The sequence below is a fragment of the Amblyomma americanum genome, chromosome 2 (genome assembly GCF_052857255.1).
Source record: "Amblyomma americanum isolate KBUSLIRL-KWMA chromosome 2, ASM5285725v1, whole genome shotgun sequence".
Taxonomy (NCBI): Eukaryota; Metazoa; Arthropoda; class Arachnida; order Ixodida; family Ixodidae; genus Amblyomma; species Amblyomma americanum.
Genome location: NC_135498.1, coordinates 21,027,101 through 21,052,225, shown reverse-complemented (window position 1 = coordinate 21,052,225; position 25,125 = coordinate 21,027,101). Strand labels below are relative to the sequence as shown.

Below are 25,125 nucleotides of genomic sequence, written 5' to 3'. Positions count from 1 at the left end.
GTCTTGGGGCCTCACTGTTTGATGAAGGTGGCGTCCTCTGCAGAGCTCCATCTTATGTACAGCTACTCCGCAGCTCTACCAATTATGTTGCGGAAGGAATTTATTTATAGATATTTACAAACAAACAAAGATAGCGGCAGCCAGCAAAGCCACAGCGGAACCGGGGAGGGAGATATCTTCTTCATCGTCTCTGTTTGTCTTCTCGTGGCATAGGCAGGCTTGGTTACCATCTGCCTGTTTCAATATCTTGCACGAAGTTTGCTAAATGCTGCATACATAACTACTGTGTTAGTGCTGTGGGTGCACGGTGCTAAGTCTGGTACTGGTATCTGTAGTATGCAGCATAGAAGACGAAGTGATCACTTTTTTTTTATAGTAGTGCTCAGAGTGACAGTCGCATATTTCACAGAAGTTATGAGGACCATGGAAACAAAGAATAAAAAAAGCAGTGATGATAGTGGCATGCAGGGAGCAGGAGGCACTGAAGTTAGTTTATAATTCCGGGGCAATTCTGATAGAAAAAAAATTAATTTGCCGGGACTACATTAGTCTGTGTCACTTTTGACTATGCCACCTGCCATTATAACAAGAGAGGCAAGAAACCTGCAATTTTTTGCTTTTCTTTGGCTCTAGTGTAATGTTAAAGAAAAGTTCGATTGATGGGTTGCAGCACATTCTTTGGCAGCTTTTGGCGACTATAGCTGTACTCTCCGACTTGCACTGCAGTCTTTGCACGGCAATTGGGCAAGCACACCGTTGGCTACCTGACATGGAAGGCTGGCTTGCAGTCAGCAATGAACACATCCATCGTTTGGGACACCAGCCATGGACACTTCATTGGTGTTCTTCAGGTATTGAAACTTTAGCCCATTGTCACACCTGTGGCTGCTGTTTCCGGTGGCCAGGCTTGCAATAGGTAGTCTTGTTTCCTCTTTTACTGTATTAGGAGTATCGTCTTCGCTTGCGGTTTGCAGTATAGTCCTATTTTGGCAAAACAAGCAGCTGTCTATATTTGTGCAAAGCTTTCACCTTCTGGAGTGTGCTTCCCATCTAGAGCCTTCACCCACCCCTACCCTTCAGAAGGTGCACCCACCACCACCCGCAACACCCCCGCCCATGCAGCACCAGAATGAAAACGTGATGGTGAAATCGAAAGCCGTGGACTGTGTGCATGTGTCAAGCTACCTGTAGAATGAATCGTGTTCCTTCTGCGCCCAGAAGTATCATCCTCTGGATGCACATCTGGGCACTCAGCAGTAAAAATTGTATCTCTCACCTACAAGCTTCCACCCACCCACACCCTATAGAAACCCGCACAGTGGCAGATCAAAAAAGTGATGGCCAACTTGAATTCAAGGACGCAGTGGGAAGCTGATCAATGTAGAAGTGAATGTACAACCATTACTGTTAACATAGATTTGTCACATCACATTGTATGATCGCTTGCATAGTTTTTTTTTATTTTAGTTGTAAAATTGATGTTGCTGTTCTTGTCAGCAGTTCTAGCCTTAGTTCATTGGTTTTAGGGGTATGCGCAGGTTCAAGCTGTATGAAAAGGAACACCTTGTTTCCTCTTAGTCAATGATTACTCCCAAGTATGAATGAAAAACATGCCCTTAACTTTTCCTGTGTGGTCTTTGTGTGGAGAAATGGGTCCTTACACTGCGCTCAAGTATTCAACTTGAGTGCAGAAGTATAGATGGTTCTTTAGTGCAAACCAGGTGTTCCCTCTCATTTATCTTGCACTTCAACTACATTCATCTGTTGATAATCAAACACTGTAGAACCGAAAAGTTATTGTTGAATTAAGCATCTTGATGTTGATGGCATCAGATCGACAGTTCAAATAAACTAGATGTTTGAAGTAGAACGTTCTTGCGGGCTAGTTGGTTCATTGCAGTTGGTTCAACAAACACGCCTGTGTTGTCGTGTTTGTTCCTGTTCTCCTGTCGTGTCTAATTCGCGCAGTACTAACCTTTTTTCTAGATGTTTGAATTAAGTGACTTCGGATTAGTGAGAATCCATTATCCTTTTCGCCAGAATACATGCACATAAATGACAAGGAGATGAGTCAGGTCCATTTGTCAGTGCTTACTATGTTATGTACTGTCCTAGGCGCATGGCATAGCACACTTTTATAGCCGTTCATGATGGTGTTTGGATCTTGTAATAATATCAGATGCACAGTAGGTTACTTCTTTTAATGGAATAATGAACACTAAATTCGCCGCCATGATTTCTGGCCCAAATAATTAGGTTGGCCCCGAGAGTGATGAAAAGGGCATCCATTTGAAACAGAAATGAGTGGAAAGTAATTATTTCAATGAATATCTCTCATACCGCTGAACCTAGCACTTGCCTGTGAAAGCTTCGACATTACGGGATGTGATGTTAACCCTACCTGTTGCAATTGCCAGCTTGGACCGCATGAAATTGGACACGTCTGTCATGCTCTAGCGTCATTGGACAGTCAATTACATTCGGCTTCCTCATGTCCACTCTTATTCTCTGCCTGCATCTTATGGTTGGAAACTTTGGACGACGACTTGCCCGATTCAGTCAGAATTAATCAGAAATTTCGACCGTCTACAGCAGTGGCGAACCAAAAGAGCAGCATTCCGTTAAGATGGTACCAGTAGTGCCATCTCACGCCTGCAAGAGGAACTGGCACTGTCTTGGAGTTCTAAGCAGGGGAGAGCTTGTGATGCATTGCCTGACCCACAGAAACCGCATTGATATCTGGCTTCCATGCATGATACCGCACATAAAGCACTGTTTGACCTTTCGAAGTCACCGCGCTTTCATGCAAGGTTCAGCATAAACCTTTGCAAGCATGGCTTGACTTTGGAAATCATGAACTGCACAGTGCCAGCCAGCTTGCATACGGCGCTGCTGAGGGTGGTCTTGGCATCATGTCCACCAGCTCTTAGCCAGAACCGTGCGGAGTGCTGCCCCAGCGGCTGCTCATGAAGCGTCAAAAATAGAGCCATGCACTCAAAAGTAACCAGAATGCTGACTGCATACCTCGGTAGTCACAACTCGTGATAAAAATGTCATGCTTTCTGAATATTTTGAGATTTTTATTCAATATCTCTATAAAGTGATGGCTGCATGCGTATATATTCTTGGGGGTAAATGGTGTTGCATCGTAGTAGGGCATAGCTTGAAAATGACCATCTACTTGCTCACCAGTGAGAATGTGAGACAGCCGTATCTGTCACTTTTTCGCCTTGGAAGGCATTGAAAATTCAGCGTGTTCTTTGCAATCGCTTTCTCAGTGACCAGTGTGAAAGTTTTATTATTGTGACACTGAATAAAAATAATCTTGCTGTAGTGAGCATCCTCCAGAGTGCCAAGTTTACAGTACTTTTAGTGCAGAAAAAGGAATGGAAATAGCTTGTAACATTCTGTGTCATTTTTCAATGCATGGTAAATTTTGGCCACCCAAATTGTCTTCTCTGCACTTAAGTTTAAATTCTTGTGTGGGAATCTTGTTCGTGCCATTGCTTTTTTTGTCTTTCTTGGTGATTTATCTTGCGTGACTTTTCTTCTTTTTTCCAATCAGTTTGGAATCCCAAACACATTTGCTATGGTCAGCTACACATACAAATTTCCCGATGAAGGCCGGTTAAAAGGGAGCATCAAGTAAGTTGGCAAGAAGCATGTCATCTTGAAATGTTTGTGACAAGTTTTCTGGGTAATATGTTGTTGCTTGTTGTTTCCTAACAATATTAACCTATAGAATTAAACTGACGTTAATGCACTAGAACTCGTGGGCATTTTTAAAGGGCTTCTTCTCCTTTTCATTCTTTGTTCTAATTCTTAAGGGTGGAAGAGGATTTTAGAAAAAAATTTATGAAACCTTCAGGGAACATCTATTTTTGCTTGCCGATTCCAAATATGTCATTTAGTTTTATGTAAGGCAAGCTTTTGCACACTTATGTATTATGTTATCTAACTTTTACCAAGGGTGTTTAAGAAATTTTACTCCTGGGAACTTGCTAGAATGCATGCCATTGGTTTCTCTTGACTATAAACAATGCAATAAAGGTAAAATTATTGTCCTGCCTATCACAGAAGTTGGGTTATGGGGTTTTGAAGGCGAAACTTCACCAACTGGAAGAAAAATTAGTATTCCTGTTTCTGAACAGATACATCAAAATCCTGTAACTCTACTGACATTTGTTTCACGACAGTTAGTGGTTTGAATCTTTACTGCACACTTTCCCTTTGCTTTGTGTTAATTTCTTGGTCGATCTGTGACCCTGCAAGCTATTAATAAGTCTTGGCCGGCTTTTCTGTTAATTGGAAATCTGGTGTGAACGAAATAATTACTGTTTACACCTAATGGACTACAGCGATATGGCTACAAATCAACGGTGCAAAAAATTCTCAGTTTTTTTAGTTTAAGAATTCTTCATCCTGATCCAGTGGGTGTTGCAGTAGCATAATTTTTTCCTTGTTTGAAGCCTGCAACATATTCAGGGATTCCTCCAAACACTGTGGGCTAATGCTACAAAATGCCCGAGCATTATAAGAAAATGCCCTGAAAAATTCAGGGGGCCACTTTGTTGACCTAAAGCGCGGTGAGGCGAAAGCCTTTAGCCCGGTATTTCTGCTTGTGTCACTGATGTGTGGTGAAGATGTTGATTAAGCACACAATTGTTTTTGAATCTTAAATGCTGGAGACACTGGAGGGCGGTTGGGGGCATCGGTCTGATTCGACGCTTTTCTGCAAACTCTCCAGCGTCCTAGACAACTAGACAAGGAGAACTACATATGAGTTGGCAGGAAGTAGCGTAGTCGTTAGCACACTCGGCTGCGGAACGGAAGGATGGTGGTTTGAATCCCATCGTGCACAAAGGATTTTTTTTTATATATTGAGTTGCTGAAGAGTGTAACGGAAGGACGCACGGACAGACACGGTCGCTAGCATGAGCCATTAAAGGCTTTCGCATTAATAGGTGTCAGTACTGATACAGAGTTTGTGCCATTGTTTGACAGTGTAAGAGTGTGCTTGTTTACAGAAGGGCATACATTTATGCACCAGTACTTTTTTATGTGAAACAAACGATGTCCCTTCGCATCCAACCACCCCCCCCATCATCCCTCCCCCATCATCTTGTGCATCTGTGCATCATTGTCTCATTCCCACTGTTTCAAATATGCACGCTCCCCCGCCCCACCCGTGTGTTTTCTCGAAACTTTACAAGAGCAGTACACGCAGAAAGAGCCCTCCTTTGAAAAAGTTGTCCCAGTGGAGGTACATTAGTGAAAGTGAGGTATGAGTCTTCTCAGTATATATCTTCATGCCACTGCTAGTGTCATTGCACATTGTGCAGCAGTTAGCTAATGACTGCCACAATGCCAGGATGCGACGATGTCTGACATACGAGCTTTTATGTGAAAAGCGAAATAGCATAAAATGGCTATAACTCTTGTTGTTATGTTGGTGCTTTAAAATTGGATATAATACTACACTTGTCCACCAAGGATACACTATGAACATACAGAATTGCACACCTTTCTCATGTACGCTTACTGTGCTGCATAAACTTTGGTAAATTCTCATTTGCCCTCAACTTTCTATGGCTGCAGATAGGAAATAAGCCTGAAAGAAGTCTGATCATGACGCGCTGCAATATTTGCCTGGTCAGATCACATGTATCATTATGCCTATTCTGCTGTGAATATGGAAAAGCTGGACACATGGTGCCATAAACACTGATAAATATTTAGTAGACTCTTAATTACATTGTGCATTGAGAATGTAATAGCATTAAAGTCTGAAGTCTGCTCGGCTTGCTGCCCCTCCTCCGTCATTGCTGTTGGCCACATATGCTGAGCCTGTGCAGCCGCCGATACACCATCTTCAGTACCATCTTCCGTGGTCGTCCTCTCTGCTTGTGGGTATTGCCCCTGAGCTAGACATACAGTGTTTGTTCTGGCTTCATTCCAGCCTGATATGTGCAGCTGTCTAGACACATCTGCACACTTCAGGTACAGCTGACAACTGCCGCCAATGCCGTCATCATTGTCGCCCAAGTCTGGCGACCAGCACACCTGCAGACTTGGCCTTGTCACGTTGTGTCATGATGCCACGTATCCCGTTCTCCACATAACCCTATGATGTCATCGCTGTCTCGGCCAGTCAGCAAATTTTATGACTAATTTTTCTGTGTCTTTCTTTTTTTTTGTGACTAACCACGCTGTGTTTTTTCTGTGATGTTTCTAACGCTATCACATTAATATGGAATGCACTGCTGTGCCTCAACTTTGCTTTGCAGCCTGTTGCTTCAACCAGTGTCCAAACAAATGCTTCCAGTGTATTTCTTTGTTGCATACTGCACATGCCTCACTTCTCTTAAGAAAAACAACCTGTCATAGTGTAGGAAATGAATGACTATCTTCAACTAGATCATTGTGCGACTTTGTTCATAAGGAGCCAGTGGGCTTCATACACTTTAAAATTTCTTACCTTCGTGAAACTTTTGAACAGAGTTTACTGCTGTGTGTTTTGTGCTCAGCCTGCTTCTGAGTGAGCTATATGCAAGGAGCTTTGTCATCTGTTTAACATTTCTTTCTTGTCTCTTTTTTTCTTTTTTTGTAGAATTGGCACCTTTGGAGCCATTGTGGAATATGGTTGTGAGAGAAAAATATCCCAGCACAACACAGTCGGGGCAACGATGGTCATTGGTATTCCCTCGGGGATCACGCTAAAACTCAGGTTAGTACCCCTTGATGTGGCATCCATGTGGACATCAGTGGCGTGACATAAAGCCAGGCACATGCATGAAATTGTTGTGAGCTTTTCCAGCAGCATTTGCACTGTTCAGACCTTGTAAGAATATAAAGGGCCTTAACAGAGCCTTCGCTGAAAAATTTTGAGGGCAGTAAATCAGTATCAACCAACTGTCCCATTGTTAATGGATTTGTGCATTCGACCATAAGCTTACTAATGCCAGTAATGACTGAAAGGTGCTATAACTTGGTATCATGCAGAAACCCGCAAAAAGTGTGGTTCTAGTGATTTGGATGGCAGGAGTTTAGGAAAAACTGATGATGGGTAACAGACAGCTGTACATCGCACTGTTTGGAAAACCCGATGCGAAAAATTGTCGTTGCCTCGGCGCGTTCATGCCTTGTGCTGGGACAGCCATGTAACAACACCTTAAAATAGCATCCTCCTGAGCAATCAAATTTGATTCTAGCAGTAACACAGACCATGTTACAGAAATGTTGACATCAATTTGAAGGGAGCTTTCATTACGCGGGAAAAAAAAGTTCAACAGATTTTTTTGGAAGGTTATAAATTTCACATCATACCTCCGACTGCCCTTTTGTCATCAACAAACGCACGCGGTCAAATTTGTTCGTGCCACTGGTGTTTATCATCATTCACTTTGATGCGATCCGACAATTTTGTGGTAGCCGGCGGCGCCAGCCAATCGTGATGAGAACGCGAACATGCTGAACACGCCCTGAAAGCAGCGTATGGATTTTTTTACGCAAGGTTAAAAAAACACACAGGATGGTTACCAGTGTGTGATGCAAATGTTTAAGCCTTAGCTTAGAGCACACAACGTCTCGGTGCTCTGCCAAGCTCGCCGAGTGCGGCCCCCGCCCACCCCCTCTCTGGCAGGAGCTCTCCTCAAAACCTCAAAAGATAAACAAGCGGTGATGTTTTGGTGGGCAGCATCTTGGTGCGTTGCCAAGGTCTGTGCTGCAGATGGCTTGAAAACTGAGGGCCTCCTGCAAAGAGGCAAAGGCAGAAAAAAAGTATAATTTGGATGGCAAAAGCTGGGGGCGGCTTCATTATACGAGTGGGTTCATTACGCGAGTATGTATGGTATGTCTAATTTCAGTGTGTGGTAAGAGATTAGAAAGCTGCTAGTTGCAGTGCCATCTGGAATAAAATGTTGCTTTGGAAACTGCAGTATGCATTTCTCCCTTGTGCTAGTCTTGCCTTTGTCATCATTCGTGGTGGTATTCATCCACTTAGTAACTCTGCACATGAGTACTGGAGGAGTGCTCTCTTAATAAATACTTCCTTGCTATGTTGTCCAGCTGTCCTCTAAAGGAATGCAATCAACCTTTTGGTAAAACTTCTGGTTCTTTTACCCTACATGTTGACCTTTCCCCTCTCTGTTCATCATTGCTAGAGTAGAGTAGTGGGAGATACAAGGAAGTTGTTTGCTGTCGAAGTGACATGCTTTTGGCCAGATGCAGTACCTGTGATTCTTGGAGCATCTCATCCATAGTAAATGGCCGTGCTAGCGTCTTTTTCATTTCATGACTACTTGCTCACGTATACACTTTCATCTCGAATACGAAAGTCAACACATGTGGTTGTTTTATTTCTGTTGACCTAATAAAATCCATCCTAATACAGCTGAAGCCATAAAGAATGGCAGCTGATTGTAAGCAATGAAGGAAACAGGTAATGGGCATCTTATGTTTAGATCTTCTCTAGTGTTCATAGGCTGATGGCTCACGGTGGTATGTGGTTACTCATAATGAAATCTGGCCTGCCAGCAATGTATTCAGTCCAAGATATATAGAACTGAAAGGTGATCTTGAAATACTTGGATATATTGATAATGCAATGTATGCACATGGCAACAGGTAAGTTTATCTAACCTAGGTGCAACAATCTGATGCGCTCAAGTTAGCAACATGCTTCCTTCAGTGGCATCCCACCCGCCAGCATACTGTCAGTATAGTGTTGATGATGGTGAAAACATTTTATTTCATTAAAAGGAAGGGTGACTGGGAGACCGGTCCTTGTGGGCAGAGTCCTCAGTTCAGGACTCCAGTAGCATGCCACTGGCTAGGTATCCTGAGGCCTAGCCTGGTTCTCATTAAAGCCGGAGCAGGCAAGTTTGGATCTAGTCACCATCTATTACGAGAGGCCTAATCCTCTTACCAGTACACTGTAACCAGAACAATCTAACATTAAGATCAAGGTACAGTTGGTTTCCTCATTGCCTCCAGTTGCAAAGCAAACCAGGCGAGAGCCGCCACTGGCCTTTGGTGAGCTAGGTTGGCTTCACTACATTACAGCCGGTGTACCGAAAGCCGGCTTCCCCGCATGACAGCGGTGGTGCAATGGAAATGGGCACATCATACCGAGGGCTACCCCAAACCACACCCCACATTCTCCTCATCACACAGTTTCACAGCGTCTTTGCATGGCTAGCACTGCTAACATGTGCCCAAGGTCTTGCAACCTTCTTGACTCGGTGTGCGAAAAGTTAATTCAGGAACACCGTTAGAAGATGCGCTACTTGCAAGGTAATGGCACACCTTTCGAGATAAAAAATGTTCCGCTGAAAGAAAGTTCTTTTAACGCAAATAGTGGTCCTGTACGTTAGCACGGGATTTCCACGTGGATGTTTTGGCTGTTCAATATAATCAGTAATTTGATATATCCGGGTTTGGTATAGTATCTGGGATCGAGTGTAGCTGAAGAGTACACAGTGTGATTCTGTGTAGGCAGTGCTGTTTTCATCATCATTAACAGGAGACACCTTTCAACAGTGAGGCATAGCAGTCCCCATCAGTTTCAACCCAGTTAAATTGACATTGTTTGTAAACAAAGGTCCCCCCAGTCACCCCCCATGCCCAGCATCTTTTCTTGAAAGCGATGTAGCCCAAGGTGCCACCTTCTGAAAAGCTTACCCACTGGTTAAAAGCATTTGGTTAACCAGTTTTCACAGCTTATTTACACTGTTTATCCCAGAACTCTGTTGTGCCTTGCTTGGTGTGAGCTGGATGATATTATTTTTCATTCTTTTATTAATACCCAAACTAATAGGATGTTTATCTCAGAGCTAAATAAATTTGCAGTGTGCAGCCCCAGTGTTGCACATTTCGTAAGTCATGCCAGCTAGCGCCCATTATGTGTTTTCCGTCCTTCTAGGTTGAACCGAGCCTCTCAGAGCTACATATTCCCCATCCTGCTCTCGGAGGAGCCCCTTCCTAGTGCCATATTCTATGGAACAGTGACCCCCCTTGTGGCGTGGTACGTCCTGCAGACATTTGTCATTGTGCCTTACATGGAGAGACAAAAACAAAGGTGGGCACTTCATCTTTCTCATTGTCGTTAGCAGTGGAGAAAGAAAAATATGAAATCTTCCTTGTCTGTTTTTCTATTTGTCTGTTATCATATGTCCTTTTATTCGTGCTGGGAGGAAGAGAGTGGTTGCTGATACACAACCAGACTCTAAATGTTCAAGTACTGAAAAAGTACTAGGCTTTTAGTTGTAAAGGTAAATGTGGTAAGCTTTTGTTAATTTTAACCTTAATTCGAAAATCCTGCTTGCTGTAACTGATATTTTTATTTTATCTAGATCAAGTGTATCAAAACAGCTCTGCTTATTTAAACCATGCACGATTTGAAAAAAGGTTTTAGTAAGCTTAGAGTTCAAATTATTGACAGTCAACTGTACTTGATAAGAATTGAATTTCATGTGCCAGAATAGACTCTGGCAATTTCACTCATGACTTTTCTTCAACCGTTGTGCCCACTGTATATCTTGTCTTGGGCGATAATTTAATTAACTAGGTGCAGAAGCTAAAAGGAGAAAAAGAGTAATACATATAGGTTCAAAGTGAGTCATCTCACCTGCAGCACTATAAATGTTATGTTGAAAGCACTGAAATGCATATTTGGGATGCCGTGTTTGCTTACTTTCTCATTTTATACTTCTCCCTTTTTTTCGTTTTTTTATGATAAAGACTAAAAATAAAATTTAGGGACATGCTAATATTAGAATTTTCGAATACGAATTGAATACAAATATGAAGGAAAAATGGCTTCGAGTATAGAATCAAATATTGATTGTCTGTTGAGTAAGAAAAATATTTCAGAAAAGATTAACAGGCAGATGTTGTTGCCCCCCCCCACCTTTTTTTTTTTTCAGTATAGTGTATGGCTTTTGGAACTTAAATTAAAACTAGACTGACTCACCACCATATAAAAAAAGCATGATGTACACAGAAATCTATACTTCTTGATTAGACAGCCTAACAGTATGCAGCCTTTAGTGTGGTCGTGCAAAATGAAATCCATGAAATGACACCTGACTGGCAATTAAAAATAACACGGTAGGTAGTGAAACCTTATTAATTCAGATTTCAGAGGACCAGAAGAAATGCCTGGATTATCCAAAGGTCTATTTATAAAATGCCTCACGCCCCTAAAAACAAAAATAAAAATTGCTGGTGGTTTAGGGCTGGTTAACCCTCGTCAATAGGGAAAAGGTACATCTCCCTGGCTATGTTTGTGGGCAGTTTCCATAGATAGCCATACTGACACACACACAGTAGTAGGCTTTTTTTTTTGTTTGTTAAACATCTTGCTTTCTTGGAAAAGACAAAGGGTCTCACACAAGACAGTATTGAAGACAGGAAAAAATTGAAAATTGGTTGTTGGGGAAAGTATCTGTCTCACATCTGGGAACTTTGTTGTAAGGAAAGGAACAAAGGAGGGAGGGAGAGAAGAAAGGAAGAAAGAGGTGCTGTAGTGGAGGGCTCCGGAATAATTTGGGCCACCTCTGGATCTTTAATGTGCACTGACACTGCACAGCACAGCACAAGGGGTGCTTTTGTGTTTCAATGTTTCTCCTACATTGCCACTGTGGACAATCAGGAGATATGAAACCAAATCGGGTTCCAAACAAGGTGCAAACCCTGCAGATAATTTCAGAAAGCCAAATTGAAAAAGAAATTGTTTTTTCAGGAAAAGAAATGCCAACTGCAGTATCTGTCTCACATGTGAACACCTGAACTGGGCTGTAAGGGAAGGATAAAGGAGAGAGCGAAAGAAGAAAGGAAGAAATAGGTTCTGTAGTGAAGGGCTTGGGATAATTTCCACCACCCGGAGATCTTTAAGGTGCACTGACATTACACAGGGGTGCCTTAGCATTTTGCCTCCATGGAAATGCAGCTGCTGTGGTGTGGTCAGGTTCCAGCCTGGGAAAACCAATTTTCCTCCATGGGTGTCCACCCAGATATGTGAGACAGGCCTAATTTTCTTTCCTTAAAACCAACTTTCATTTCACTTTCCTTCCCTTACCTCATGTTTCGGGTGTCCACCCAGATATATGTGAGACAGATGTCATTTGCTTTCCTTAAAACCAACTTTATTTCATTTTCCTTTCCTTACCAGGGTGGGGTGGTTGGTTGGTTTGGGTGTGGGTCTCCATGGCAGGCGTTGCATTGATCACACCTAGCCTGATGTCACCTAGCCTAGTGTTCCTGCTGAACCCTTTCATAACCTGCTCATGTGATGCTGTGTGCAGACACTTTCCCACTTGACCAGAGGTCAAGGTCAAAGGTCAAAGTTGAGATAGTTTGTGTAACAGCCACTGGGGTCGCTGCTGTAGCTGACGTCATGTGTCGAACCTGACTACCATCAGTTATGCTCATGGTTTGACCTCTACCTACATTCAAGGTCAAACTCGCAGCCCTGCTGACAGCTCCAAAAGCTGGCGCAGGAAAAAAAAGAAAAAAAATGACAGACAGTTACGATAGTGGGTAATCCAAAATTTGAGCGCAGCTCTTCGCATGCCACCTGCCACTGCTGGCAGGTGGCCTGTTACGCTACTAGCCCCCACCCTCTGGGATCTTCCCACAGCAGTCACCTTCCGGTTGTCCACTCTCGCTGTGGCAGGTGGTGGTTTGCTTTGCTACTTCCTGCCACAGTTGTCAGGTATAGTGTTATGCTGAATACGGCGATGACTACGACCTGGAAGTATTGCTAAATAAATATGAAATAAACGCTTGTAAACAGACAATTTTCTGCTGGAGTGCTGCCTCAACAGTTATCATTCATGTTTTTACTTCTAAATTTTCAGGGTCCTCAGATTTTTAAATCTGGCAGTGCCCAGTTGCTCTACTGATGGTCACGTGGTGTTGACGTTACAACCCTCTCGACCAAACAGGGAACTTAATGGCAGAGAAGCCGGGAATTTTTCGCGAGACAACGACCTAAATGTTATCGCATTAAATTGATAATTCGATGCTTTGCAGCAGATTCCGCAGTTCATAGACAGCAGCACATGGCTTCAACATTGAACGCGCTGTACACATTCTGCTGTGTTGTGGGGTTGGAAAACTGCCATTTTCATGTGATGGGAGCAACTACCACATTAAAACGGAATGCTCTGCACTTTTTGACATGTAATGAGTTTTTGTTATGGATCTTGTCATAGTAGCCTGGGAGAGCATGCGTCTTTGATTTCGTTTTTGCAAAAAACATTGTCAGCGTTTAAATGCTCAGAGCCAACCAACACTCTACTGGTCTTCAGGAGTGAAATTTAATGAAACTGATGTGGAAATCAAAAATCTGCTTGTCCCTGGGGACATCAATGTTATAGCTCAAACGGGTTACAGAAGTGGTGGAATTGAGCAAAATGGGTTTGCGAAAGGAACGTCAAGGCAAGTTGGTGAAGCCAAGTAGCAAAACGAGCTTGGCAGCTCTGATAGGAAAATAGCGGTGACATCAATTGTAACGCAGCTGAGTTCTTTTGCCAACCGCCATATGGCACTAAGCTGCTACCCTTTGTGATTAGACAGAGTAATAACATCTCAGCTGTCTTTTCTTTCTTCCTCTTTTTTTCTCCAGGGAGGCGAAACGAGCTCGTGAGGCCAACGCAGCCAAATTGGCGGAGAGGAGAAAAGAAGCTGAGGCAGCGGTAAGATTTTGTGTAGTCCCTTATACCGGAAATATGCAGCTCATGTTAGCGTTTTCGGTATCACCTGTGTATGATGTGCAGTTCTGTCTACACACAAAAGTGCAGTTTAGCACCTGGATAAGCGAATTTGTGGGCTCCTTTCTTATATACGCAATCTCTTTTATTCGCGAATACGTATGTACAGCCTCTGAAATGAAATGAGGCGCTAGGTCAGAGTGCATTGCAGTTCAGTTGGTGAGTAACTGGTGTGCTTTTCTTAGTTCTTACGGTAGTACAGTTAAGCCTGGATGTAACGAACCTCCATATAGCAAATTCCTTGATATTACGAAGTTTCTCAATTCCACAATGCCACCCCCATTGAAGCGCGTGTATTCGAGACCTCCATGTAACGAAGGTGTTGCTGCGGTTGACCTTGATGTAACGAACTGGCTACACCATATATGCTAGCTAGTGCTGAGTTACTCGAAATTTGGCAGTACCACGTGAAAGTTTCATGACGATAAAGCGCGAACTGACGTGAGAGGAACTCCGATCGCAACAAGTGACCATAGTTGACACAATGCGTCGTGCTCCGGCACCGTCGGTGCATCTCCGGCCCTTTCTGTTTTTGAACGTTATACCACGTGGCATTACACACCAGTTCATGCTCAGAAGCGGCGAAAAATAATAGGGCATAGCAAAAAAAAGAAACGACACTTGCAGTGCGCGTTCATCGCCGCCACACGGTTGCTCGCGCGATTCTGGCACTGATAGCTCTCGCGCTTTGGGAGCAGAGACTGCGGAGAACAGTGGGGACACAGGGTGAGGAGTCCGTTTCCTGAGGCAGCAGCGAGGGTAAACCGAGAGAGAAAACATGCAGGTAGAAGCACATGCCTCCGCGGTTGACGGTGCGGCCAGGCGCATTCTCTAGCTTCATTGATCAAGGTTGAAAAACTTTTCTGTGGTGTTTTGTGCACCTCAAAGTGTCCTGATTTGTATAGTTTGTTCAATAATTTCTGAGAAGGGCTCATGGCAATGTGCCACTGCCCCCATATACCGTATTTACATGATTGTAAGTCAACCTATTTTTTTTAATTTGAAAATACGAAGTCGGGGGGGGGGGTGGCGGGGTCGACTTACAATCGAAACGAAAACATTACACTATAAGTAAAGGCGAGACAAACGAGATATCAGGCATGCTACAGGGTGGTTGCATTTTCGCTGCGTGGCTCCGTCGCATCGCATCGCTCTTGGTGCTGGCCTTGAGCAGCTGCTATGTCAACGCGCAGAATTGGCATTCCCCCTCCCTGCGCGCGTGGGCGGCAACCGATGGCGGCTATCGATAAGCAGCAAACTGTCGTCCCACACGTGGCTGCTGACTGTGGTTGCTGATAAGCAGCAGCGGCCCGATAACGCAATTGCATTCTACAGGAAGCTCAAGCGTCCAACAAGCTTTCTTTTTTACTTTGAAATGCGCACTCGGCGCTCAAGAGAGCGTTGATAGTTGATAGAAGGGTCGCTGTTCCAATCGAGCCGGCACCCCCACTCGGAACGGTAGCAGTGCCGGGGAGTGTCGGTAGCTGACGGAAGAGCCGACGCCATTCACGCGTAGTTTCTCTTTGGCTCTGACGCATTTGACTACTGCCGGCCGCGTTTCCCAAGTCTTTAATGTAGTGCTTCATCAGTCATTTGTGCTCCATGTCCGGCAAGCGACCGTTGCTCGTTCACGGCTACATTCAAGATGGCTGCCATTGTTTACGCCGAAGAAACGAACGGCCACACGCTGGGCCGCAAGTTCGATGTCCGCAACGGGTGATACAGGTGTGGCAGCTGCAGCGAGGAAAATTTTCAGCTGTTCCACGGGATGTCGTGATGCGGCTGTTTACAAAGTGCGAGATTTCGCTGGATGACGACGTTAGAACGACGTGCTGTGGGACCGCAGCAGCGATCACGACGGCAGCGCTAGCGAGGAGGATGCTGCAAGTGTGGACGAGTAGTCCAGTGACTAATACATTTTCGTTTCGGATTGCCCACGGGCATGCCCGCACTCAGCAGCCGATAGCGGCTGGCGATAAACAGCGGCCGCTGGATGATGCTATCGCGTTCAACTATTCAAGGCCAAGCTTTAACAGCCTCGGAAGCATTTTTTTATTTTTCGGAAATGTGATGTGGGGGGTTTACTTACATTTGAGTTGACTTACAATCGTGTAAATACGATGTGTGCATATATATATATATATATTAGCAGGCAAACAAATGAAATGAGGGGCTCGTTTGACAAACATATTAAGGAAACCAACAGTCACCGAAAACCCAGGTGCATAGGGGAATTTTTTTCAATTTTTTTTCTTTAATTTCTAGTGCCAATCAATTGCCTTAAAGAAAATTACTTATAAAGCAGCAGAAAAAACAACCATGCCGCCGGTGGGATCCGAACCCACGACCTCCGAATATCGCGTCCGGTGCTCTTACCAACTGAGCTACGGCGACGGCTGTCCAATCTGCTGCTTTCGTGGGTATTTATGTTTTGCGTGTAAGCGAACGTTGAGAGTGTTCACCAGCGCCACCCTCGTCCATAGTGGTGGACATAGCAAATCCTGTAATACCGCAAGTGTGACGTAGAACGTCATCTAATGGCGAGAGCAGAAACTGTGCGAGAGCCCTCTTATGCTACCTATGGCATCAAGACTGCCAGAACCGACACCCCCGTTAAGCTATTAGCAGGCAAACAAATGAAATGAGGGGCTCGTTTGACAAATATATTAAGGAAACCAACAGTCACCGAAAACCCAGGCGCATAGGGGAATTTTTTTCAATTTTTTAAAAAATTTCTAGTGCCAATCAATTGCCTTTAAAAAAAATTACTTATAAAGCAGCAGAAAAAACAACCATGCCGCCGGTGGGATCCGAACCCAATGTGCAAGGGACAGTCAAAAAGTAACCTTAATAATTTTTTATTTTGCAAAAATTTGCATTTAGGCAGAAAAACATTTTATCACTTTTCAAGTCTCCAGCACATCCAATGCAGGTACGCCAGCGCTTCGCCAGTGCCTTGATTCCAGAAGAGAAAAACTCTCCCAGTTTACATGCATTCATATATTCACCGCACCTTTCAGCTCTTCATTCTTGCTGAATGTCTTGCCGCCGAGTGCTTGATTAAGGGGCCCATAGATATAGTCGATTACGACTGTATGGGAGTAAAAAGGGCAAACTATTTATAAAAGGGTGCACAAGATGACAGCTTACTCCCTTTTCACTCTTTTCTGTTTAGAGTGTAGTCACCAGGTGCTACTTAGCATGATTTCACTGGCTGCGGAATATACACACCAGACAGAGATTTGTGATCTGTGTCATTGCATGAGCTTTGTGGCCATATGTTATCCTTCTGCAGTAGCACACCAGAAATCAGCAAGCCATGACGTTGTTTTCTATTGCAGCTTTCAGGCGGCTCTTGAGCATATTATAGCATGAACTGCTGTTTACAGCGAGTCTTGTGGGCGTGTAACACTCTGATTAGCCCACTACAGACTGAGAACAGTGTCAGAATCACTTTACTGGCCAGCGGTGACATTTGGAACTCCTTTGGCCCCGGAGACTATGCATTCTGCCATTCCTTGCTTGCTCGTTTAGTCTCTGGCCGGAAGTAGTACACCAAGCTTTCATCTTTTGTCACTACAACACTATAAGCACAATAACGGCGTCTCATACATACAGAGTCAGTATTCCTTCAGTTCATGAGTAAGTTATCTTGGCACACACCTGGCAGATGCTTGAATGATATCACAAGTCGTCACAAATGATTTGGTGTGTTGATCTTCAGTCCCTGCTCCATCTCCTCGACAGTAATTTGCCGACTGTCCTTGGTGATTGTTTCCACGGCAGCGAAAATGACCAGTGTAGCTGCAACATGCGGGCATCCAGGACAGTTTGCATAAGCCAGTGCTGAAGCTCCACTTTTAAACTTTGTGCGTGGTTCCTAGATGTGCTGAAGCAGCAGAGATTGAGAGGAAAGGTAGCCCCACTCTGCATTTTCATTTGTGGATGAACATCAGCCGGTTTTTCTCCCTCCCTTGTCACCTGTCAATAAATTACTGCACACTGCTCCTCTCCTGTAAACGTCCCCAATGGGGTGGCTGTCCTCAGTATGCTCTGCTGATACAATCCTTCTCGTCATGCTATTGAAATGCAATGTGCTGCCTCACCTGGAGGCAGGAAATAACACATACAGAGTATGGTTGTGTACAACATTGTTACGGTTTTTCATCACCATTTTAAGGTCACTATTTGGCAAACCCTAGTGTTTAGTGCCTACTGACTGCTAACGTGAAGCAATATATCATTAATTTCATCAGTGGAAGTCATTGTTTGCTTTTAATAAAAGCCTGCCCCTAAAAGTAGCCCTAAATCAAAGACTCGGCAATAATGGCTACAGATATGTATGCCTGTAGTGAGTTGTTGCTTGTAATCAAGAACTAATGTTTAATGCAAAATAACTGCCACTGTCTTTCAGTTTTTGTAGCAGGTTGTAGTCAACTCTTATTAATCTGAACTTGCTTAATTTAAAGTATGGTTTGTTCAAAGTCATGCTCTGGTCCTGTCAACATTAAGTGTATTGAAAAGGTTCCCCTTGACTGAAGCTGCACATAATTCGAGCAAATGTTTGGTACCTGTTGATTGTAGTGGAAGACATTTAAACGAAATCTGTCTTGAGTCCAATGTGTAGCAATCATTGCATGTTGTCAGCAGCATCTGGTGCTACATGCTTACGATTGCAGGTGGCCCTCATGCATGAGACATACATCCGAATCAAGAGTAATGAGGAGGCACGGGGTGGGCTTGTCGTCATTGAGGCCCTTTATGGAAACTTCAGTGAAGAACAAGAGAACAGCTCGTAAGTCCTTTTACTTGTTTCTGGCTGGCCACATTGCTGCAGGACAAACTTGTCATTATCTTGTTCTTTTTGCTGAAGTCCTGTAGTAATCTTTGGTCTTTATTTTTTTGGCATATGAGATGCACTCGGAGAAGCTATGCAGGCATCTTAGATGCAAAAAATATCGCCAGATATGTATAGACCAACACCATTCCATGGCATAGCCAAGATGCGGCGGCACTGCTCTTGCCAAGTGGGGGTACTGGCGGTGATTGGGGCCCATAGGAATAGATGTAAACAAAAGTTTTTAAAATTATTTTCTTACTTCACACGGCAGGTTCGAAGTCCACCCTCTGTTAACAAGTGGTGAGTACAGCTTAGAGAAGAATGTGAAAATATGAAACGTCATATTGAAGCCAATACAGTCGTGCCTCATTAATACGACCCCCGTTAATATAGGTGACTTGAATTATGAACAGTTTTTCTGGAGAGCAAACTTTTTCGCTGTATTTATGCCCCGTTAATATTTGAACTCACTGTCCAGACAATGGGCAGAGAAAAATGCTTAATGCACAATCAGGCCCATTTATGTTTGTCTCGTTAGTATGGACAGAGATGAGAACAAAATCTTTGCTGCTGCAACCCGGTGTTTCAATTTCTGCATTTCGAGCGCTGAACACCAGAGGAATGGAGCGAAAAAGCGCTAATGGCTGAGTGATGGCTCTTTTCCTTGATGGTTTCATGCTTTACAGTGCAAAGTTGTCCAATCGATGTAACTTACTATTTTCCATATTGCATGCGATGAAAACTCCCTCTTCAGCGCGTGCATCATAGAAAGCTGCATCCAGCAGTTGTCAGCTGAGTACTGATATGCTGTAGTGGTTCGTGCAATGCAGATAGCCGCATTAGTAGTTAGGTCTTTTAGCCGTGAGACGCCATCAAGCATTTTGTAGCCCACTAGGCGTGTCAAGCTGCACCACATTATTTTAAGCACAATGGCTACCAGGATAATGGGCTTGTAGATCTGAAAATCATGTCTGTGTTCAACTTGCTGGACAACAGTATGCACAGAAGCGGGCCTTAATCACAGCATGTTTTTGTTTTTCTTGCTGATTTGTTATTATGGAGGACTCTCTCAATTTTGCTCGGGAACCAAAGTGTCCATAATAACGAGGCACGACTGTCTATGTTTGAAAGGCTGTGGTATATATGCGCAATTACATGCAGGATCATGCAGGATATGCTCCTGGGTGAGGGTAACAGGCAAGCATGCCACCCTTAGAAGAATCACCAGATTGATGCTGATTAAAGTGGTGCCGTCTTTGAAAGCATTTAAGAGCAGTTATGCTGGACAAAGGAGCTCGAAGTTGCATCAGACGATCATCATTTAGCTGGAATTTTTCGCCACGACAAATAATCCGTTTTGCACTTTGCTTATGTCATGTGAATTACAGTAACAATGAAAACTGCACGGTAACACTTGACGGTGAAGATGGTGATGGTCGCACTACTACGGATAAAAATATGTGCACTTTGGAAGGCTATCCACTGTTATATTGTTACATGTTACAATTGTGCATTCAGTGCTTCAGCTGCAGTTATCGGTGATTGATTCCACTGCTGCAAACTAGCTTGTTTTCTTCATGAAAATCTCTGTGTAAAGTGGGGAAGGAATGTGAAGTCCGCATGTATACACTGACAAAGTGTTGCTGTAATAGCACCATACGTAAGAACAATTGAAGCGCAATTTGACAGAACTCGCACCTCCTTGTGATTACAAATATTCATAAACTCTATGTTATCCTCAAGTACACATTGGCCTTGGCTAAATCACTTCACTTCCCGAGAAAAGCGCAGACTAAGGTTGTTGCACATACCTCTAATAAGGAACACCTCATTAATCTGCTCGGGAAACTGCACAGCAACTGCAGCATGGTAAACAACATGCTTCATGATGAACCAGCAATGTAAGTCATTTATCATTGCATTGGGAATCGTTCATGTGGAGAGATGAAGCTCAAAGGATGGCCACCATTGAAACACACATTTGTCTGACACGAAACCATCTCGAGCACCTCTGAGTTGACAGTTTTAACTGTGAACAGTCTTGAGAGATTGCCTGAAACATGTCACAAGGCATTAATACAGTAGAGGCTAGAAAAGGAGGGATAGTTTTCTCTTATTCACAGGGCAGGTCTGGTAAGCTGTTGATCAAGCATGCCAAAAAATTAAAAAACTGTAAAAACCGGTGGATGACTCGGATGGTGCCTGAGCTCCCCCGTTCCCTCTCGCCACGTTTCTTGCAGATCAGGGATGTAGCAATAAAACGGCCATCATAGCATGCTGTTCGCTATGCTGGTTTTGTATTTTCTTTCCTTGATCGCTCACTGTTCAGAGCCCGATACATCCTGGGAGTATCCCTGGCGCTTGAGTAGACAACAGTTGAGGAATGTCGGCTGGCTTCAGGTCAGTTGGACAGTCGTAGAGAATGTTGCTGCTTCAGCACTGCTGTTGCTGTCAGCACCTGTCATGCTAACTTTAATAAAGAAGTGCACATACATTCGGAAGCACTTTTCATCCTTTCATCCTTTCTCAGCAGCCTGAACTTGGCTGTACAAGTGTTGGTCATGCTTTTTCAGTGAATGTGGCCACACCTGCATAGCTGCCTCTTTCTTCTCACTCTCCCAATATTCTGCTATTAGCAAGTGCCCACGGAAATTGGAACGATGCGAACTTGAAAACTGAAATGGGCTACGATTTGTTGCAGTATTTTACAAATTCCCTAAAAGTGACACAAGTGCACTAAATTGTCGCAATCTACTGCAGTGCCAATATGCTCCCTGTGCCTCATGAGCTGCCACTTTGTTAAGCCAGTGTTAGTCTGTACATTGCCTACGTAGTGAAATGCAAGGAGCCGGTTATTAGAGGCCTTGTTGGCGCATGACCAATGCCAATTTTTCGGTCTGTTGTTAAGCTCTTGTAGGAAATAGCTCAGGGTGCCATGCAGGCTTAAGACATCAACACTTGATATACCTACGTATTTTGGGTTTCATGTTTTGACAAATTAGGTTGCATAACACATCATAACCTTTCTTTCTGTCATTTACTAGAACACGGAATGGAACAACCATTTTGTTACATCAAAACTGTGTCATTTGACAGTACATCTGGAGTACACTTTTTGAGAATATTGTAGAGCTTTGGTGATGTATTTAGCTTAAAGAATTTGTGTTGTTTGCTTTAAAGGGGGGGAATGCACAGCATATAGGATCTGTATGATCTGTATATGTTCATTTTGGTGCTGGAGTATCCCTCTTAGTTCTAGTACTCATCCTCATGATAATTTTGTGTACCACTTTTGTAGCAAGCAGCTTTTCGTGCTTAACGAATCGCAACAAATAAATGGAGTGGAATGCCGAAAAACTTTGCACAGTTGAATAATTTACCTTTGCTTGCACAAAATGCAGTCCTCCAGGAGCAACCGTCCGGGAAGTAGTGGACGTCACAGTTGCTGTACAGTGCCTTGTGAAGGATTCACACATCATCTTGACAGATGCATCCAAGGCAAGTGAAAATAGTGACGCTGTTTGTTTCAAGGTAGCTGAAGCAAGGGCTTGCCACACTGCTGTTCAGACAAGCTTGTTGGGACAATGGTGACAAAATATGATGTTGCTACGATAGACGCATGCATCCAGCCATGTTCTGTAGCAGTGTTAGTCATGTTCACAGCTGCCGTTGCAGTGGCCCAATGGTTATGGTGCTCAGCTGCTGACCGGAAAGACGCGGTTCGATCCCTGCCGTAGCTGCTAAATTTTGATGGAAGTGAAATTCCAGAGGCCCCTGTATTGTGCGACGTCAGTACACACCCCAGGTGGTCGAAATTTCCAGTCGTTCGCTACGGCGTCCCTCATAGCCTGAGTCGCTTTGGGACATTAAACCCCCCATAAACCATAAACAGCTTTGCAGAGCAAAAGTCATGGAACTCTAGCGAGATCCATCCAGTCACGTAGAGTGACCAGATGCTCTGTACCCAAGGATTTCCAAATTTTGTTAGTAATGACTGGCTGTGTTGTGAAACAATCTTTTGGAAGCAATCACATTATGATTAGTCACGAAATAATGTGAGTGAAATGGAAGTTAGGGGTTGATGCATTCATGTTATGGGCTTGGGGAAACCAAGAAGTACACAAAGAAATTAGAGGGTCCCACAGAACCCAGTTGGAAAACCCCTGCGCTTATTAGGGTCATAGAACTTGTCTACAGTGTCCCAAGCACAGTTCTTTGCATCGCCAAATAGTGATTTAAGAAATATCCTCCTAAACCACTGTATAACAAAAGTGCAGCCACAGAGCCACATACATATATACTGACAGCAAGCTTATAGTTGAGATGGCAATCCAGTATGTTAGGAGAGCATGTAATCTTTATCTGGCATACTCATAAATGCATTGTCAGTGACCTCATCTTCAATACTGCAGTGAATTTTTCATGTGCCACCACCTGGTATACCATAACTGCTTTTGCTGCAAATGGTATTTACTTTGTCATAGCTGTTGCATGGTGGTAGCAACAGGGGCAGTGAGGAGCGCACTATGTGTTCTTCTGGTCATGATGTCAGCAATGTGTTTCTGTTCCTCATCATGCGAATTCCTTTTGTTAAAGTTGTGTTAGCTTTCTTGCTCAGTTACCTGCAATATCTGTTTATGAATTTTTCTATAAAAATTTGTTTGTCAGGTTCGATCGCCTTGTTTGCTTAACCAGCACAGTTGGTGCTGTCTCATGGTGGCCATTTGAGCAGCTATTGTCATGGAATATTTGTTTCTTTGCGTGTTCATATTCTGATTACTGTCCTGTTGCCCCTAAGTGAATTTTTCTTTATTCTTTCACTTTGTGTCTTGCTGGCTTCCTTTCAGTTCAGTAAAAAAAATTGCGCTGGAAGCATTTTGTGCTTTTAATGTAAATGTAGTAAAGCGATTTTTGGTTTCTGTCAGCATCTTCACAAAAATATAATACATCGACCTATCTTTTCCTGTTGCATATGCAGAGCAACCTGCCTGGCTTCTACGACCCCTGCCTAGGCGAGCCCAAGGCCCTGTACATTCGCTACAGATTCAGGAATCTGGCGCATGAGGTCAGGCTGGCGGATGAAGAGGCTGTCCACATCCCTAAGGAGTGTAAGTGCAGCTCGAGTTAGTTCTTTTTTACCACGTCATGAAACTGGAAAGAACAGAGTTTTGCAGCTCACGGCTTTGCTAAAAATCCTTTTTTTTTTTTAACTGTTGACAGTCCATTTCTAATCACTATCATAGCCGCAAAAAGTGCAGTTTGCAAATACATTTTGTTTTTGAACCGCTGTATTACAAAGTGCCAACACCATGATGACAAAGTCTCAGCCACAAGGGAAGTGCCAAAAAGTGTGGACCACAGTGGAACAAGGAGAGGTCATCTGATGATGATGGTGTGCAACATGGCCAATCAGTGTAACTTTACGTAAGGTGCAGCCACAAGGGGCAGCACCGATGCTGGGGGTCGATCAGGCCGCTCTTTTTTGCCGGGGTTTCTGTGGGTACACTTGACACAGGCGCTTGATTTTGATACATGTTTCTTGTTTGCCTGCTTTTAACAGCCCTTCTTCTCAATGAGAAGGGTGTCTTTTTAAATCTGTGCTCACATTCCATGCTGTTATTCGAATCGGGACCACATGAGTAATCACCTAATTGATGGCGCTACAGTGATTTCTCAGTGCGTCACTGCTTTAGACTATAACTTTGAAGTTTATGACAAATCAAGGCTATTATATAATGGCATTTATTGAAAACACTCTATTGAGCACTGTGTAATTTCATATATTCAGTGGAGTACAAGAGCACTAGATGCACCTACATACCTGCCAACCCATGCGAGGCATCTTTTGCTTCAGTTATGACATGCCTTGTGTTACAGCATAAATGGAAAGGTCTGATAACCAATTTCATAATCTTTTTATACATCATATCTGGTATGCGTGATTTGGTGATAGAAAATATTGTTGTCAATTTTTCGTATTTTTTATTGCAAAATTTTTATTGTACAGCTTATAACATGTCAAACATGAAATTTTATGAGCAGGTTGTTGATCTTTTTCCATGGCAGCCACTTCCATTCGCAGCATTTGCTTCAATGTTCCTGAAGGTAACTAACAGCCGTACCCTTCAGGGCACAAAAAAAAACTAATACAGTCAAACCTCGATATAACGAACACTCATATAACGAATTATAAAATATATGGAACTCTTCCGAAATATTTTTGTCAAACACACTTCCTATAGCGAACACAGTTTGGCATAAAACGGATATAACGAACTTCGCGACACCAAGCTTTACCTCACCTTAAAGGGAAGCTGAAACGGTTTTCAAATCGCATGAAATACTCTGGTTGGGAAGAAAGGACCTTGAAAATCATGTGTGTAAATTTTTCCCGATTCTATCCGCGAACAGAGCTGCAATCGCTTCTTAAAAACCCTCCGCTGGCACGCCCTCGTCGCTTCCGGAAGCGCTGGGTGGGGGGACAGCAGAGAGGGAGAACTGGCGGAAGTG

General features: G+C 43.5%; 1 protein-coding gene across 1 annotated transcript in view; it reads left to right on the top strand.

The window, feature by feature from the left end:
- The window catches only part of LOC144120743 (dnaJ homolog subfamily C member 11), a 50,810-nt gene that overhangs the window by 15,461 nt on the left and 10,224 nt on the right, over window positions 1-25,125 (top strand). The window contains exons 9-16 of the mRNA XM_077653403.1: window positions 727-851; window positions 3,566-3,645; window positions 6,611-6,727; window positions 9,923-10,078; window positions 13,631-13,700; window positions 18,455-18,570; window positions 22,017-22,113; window positions 23,594-23,723. Coding sequence (XP_077509529.1) covers window positions 727-851; window positions 3,566-3,645; window positions 6,611-6,727; window positions 9,923-10,078; window positions 13,631-13,700; window positions 18,455-18,570; window positions 22,017-22,113; window positions 23,594-23,723 — 891 coding nt within the window. The remainder of the gene's footprint in view (window positions 1-726; window positions 852-3,565; window positions 3,646-6,610; window positions 6,728-9,922; window positions 10,079-13,630; window positions 13,701-18,454; window positions 18,571-22,016; window positions 22,114-23,593; window positions 23,724-25,125) is intronic.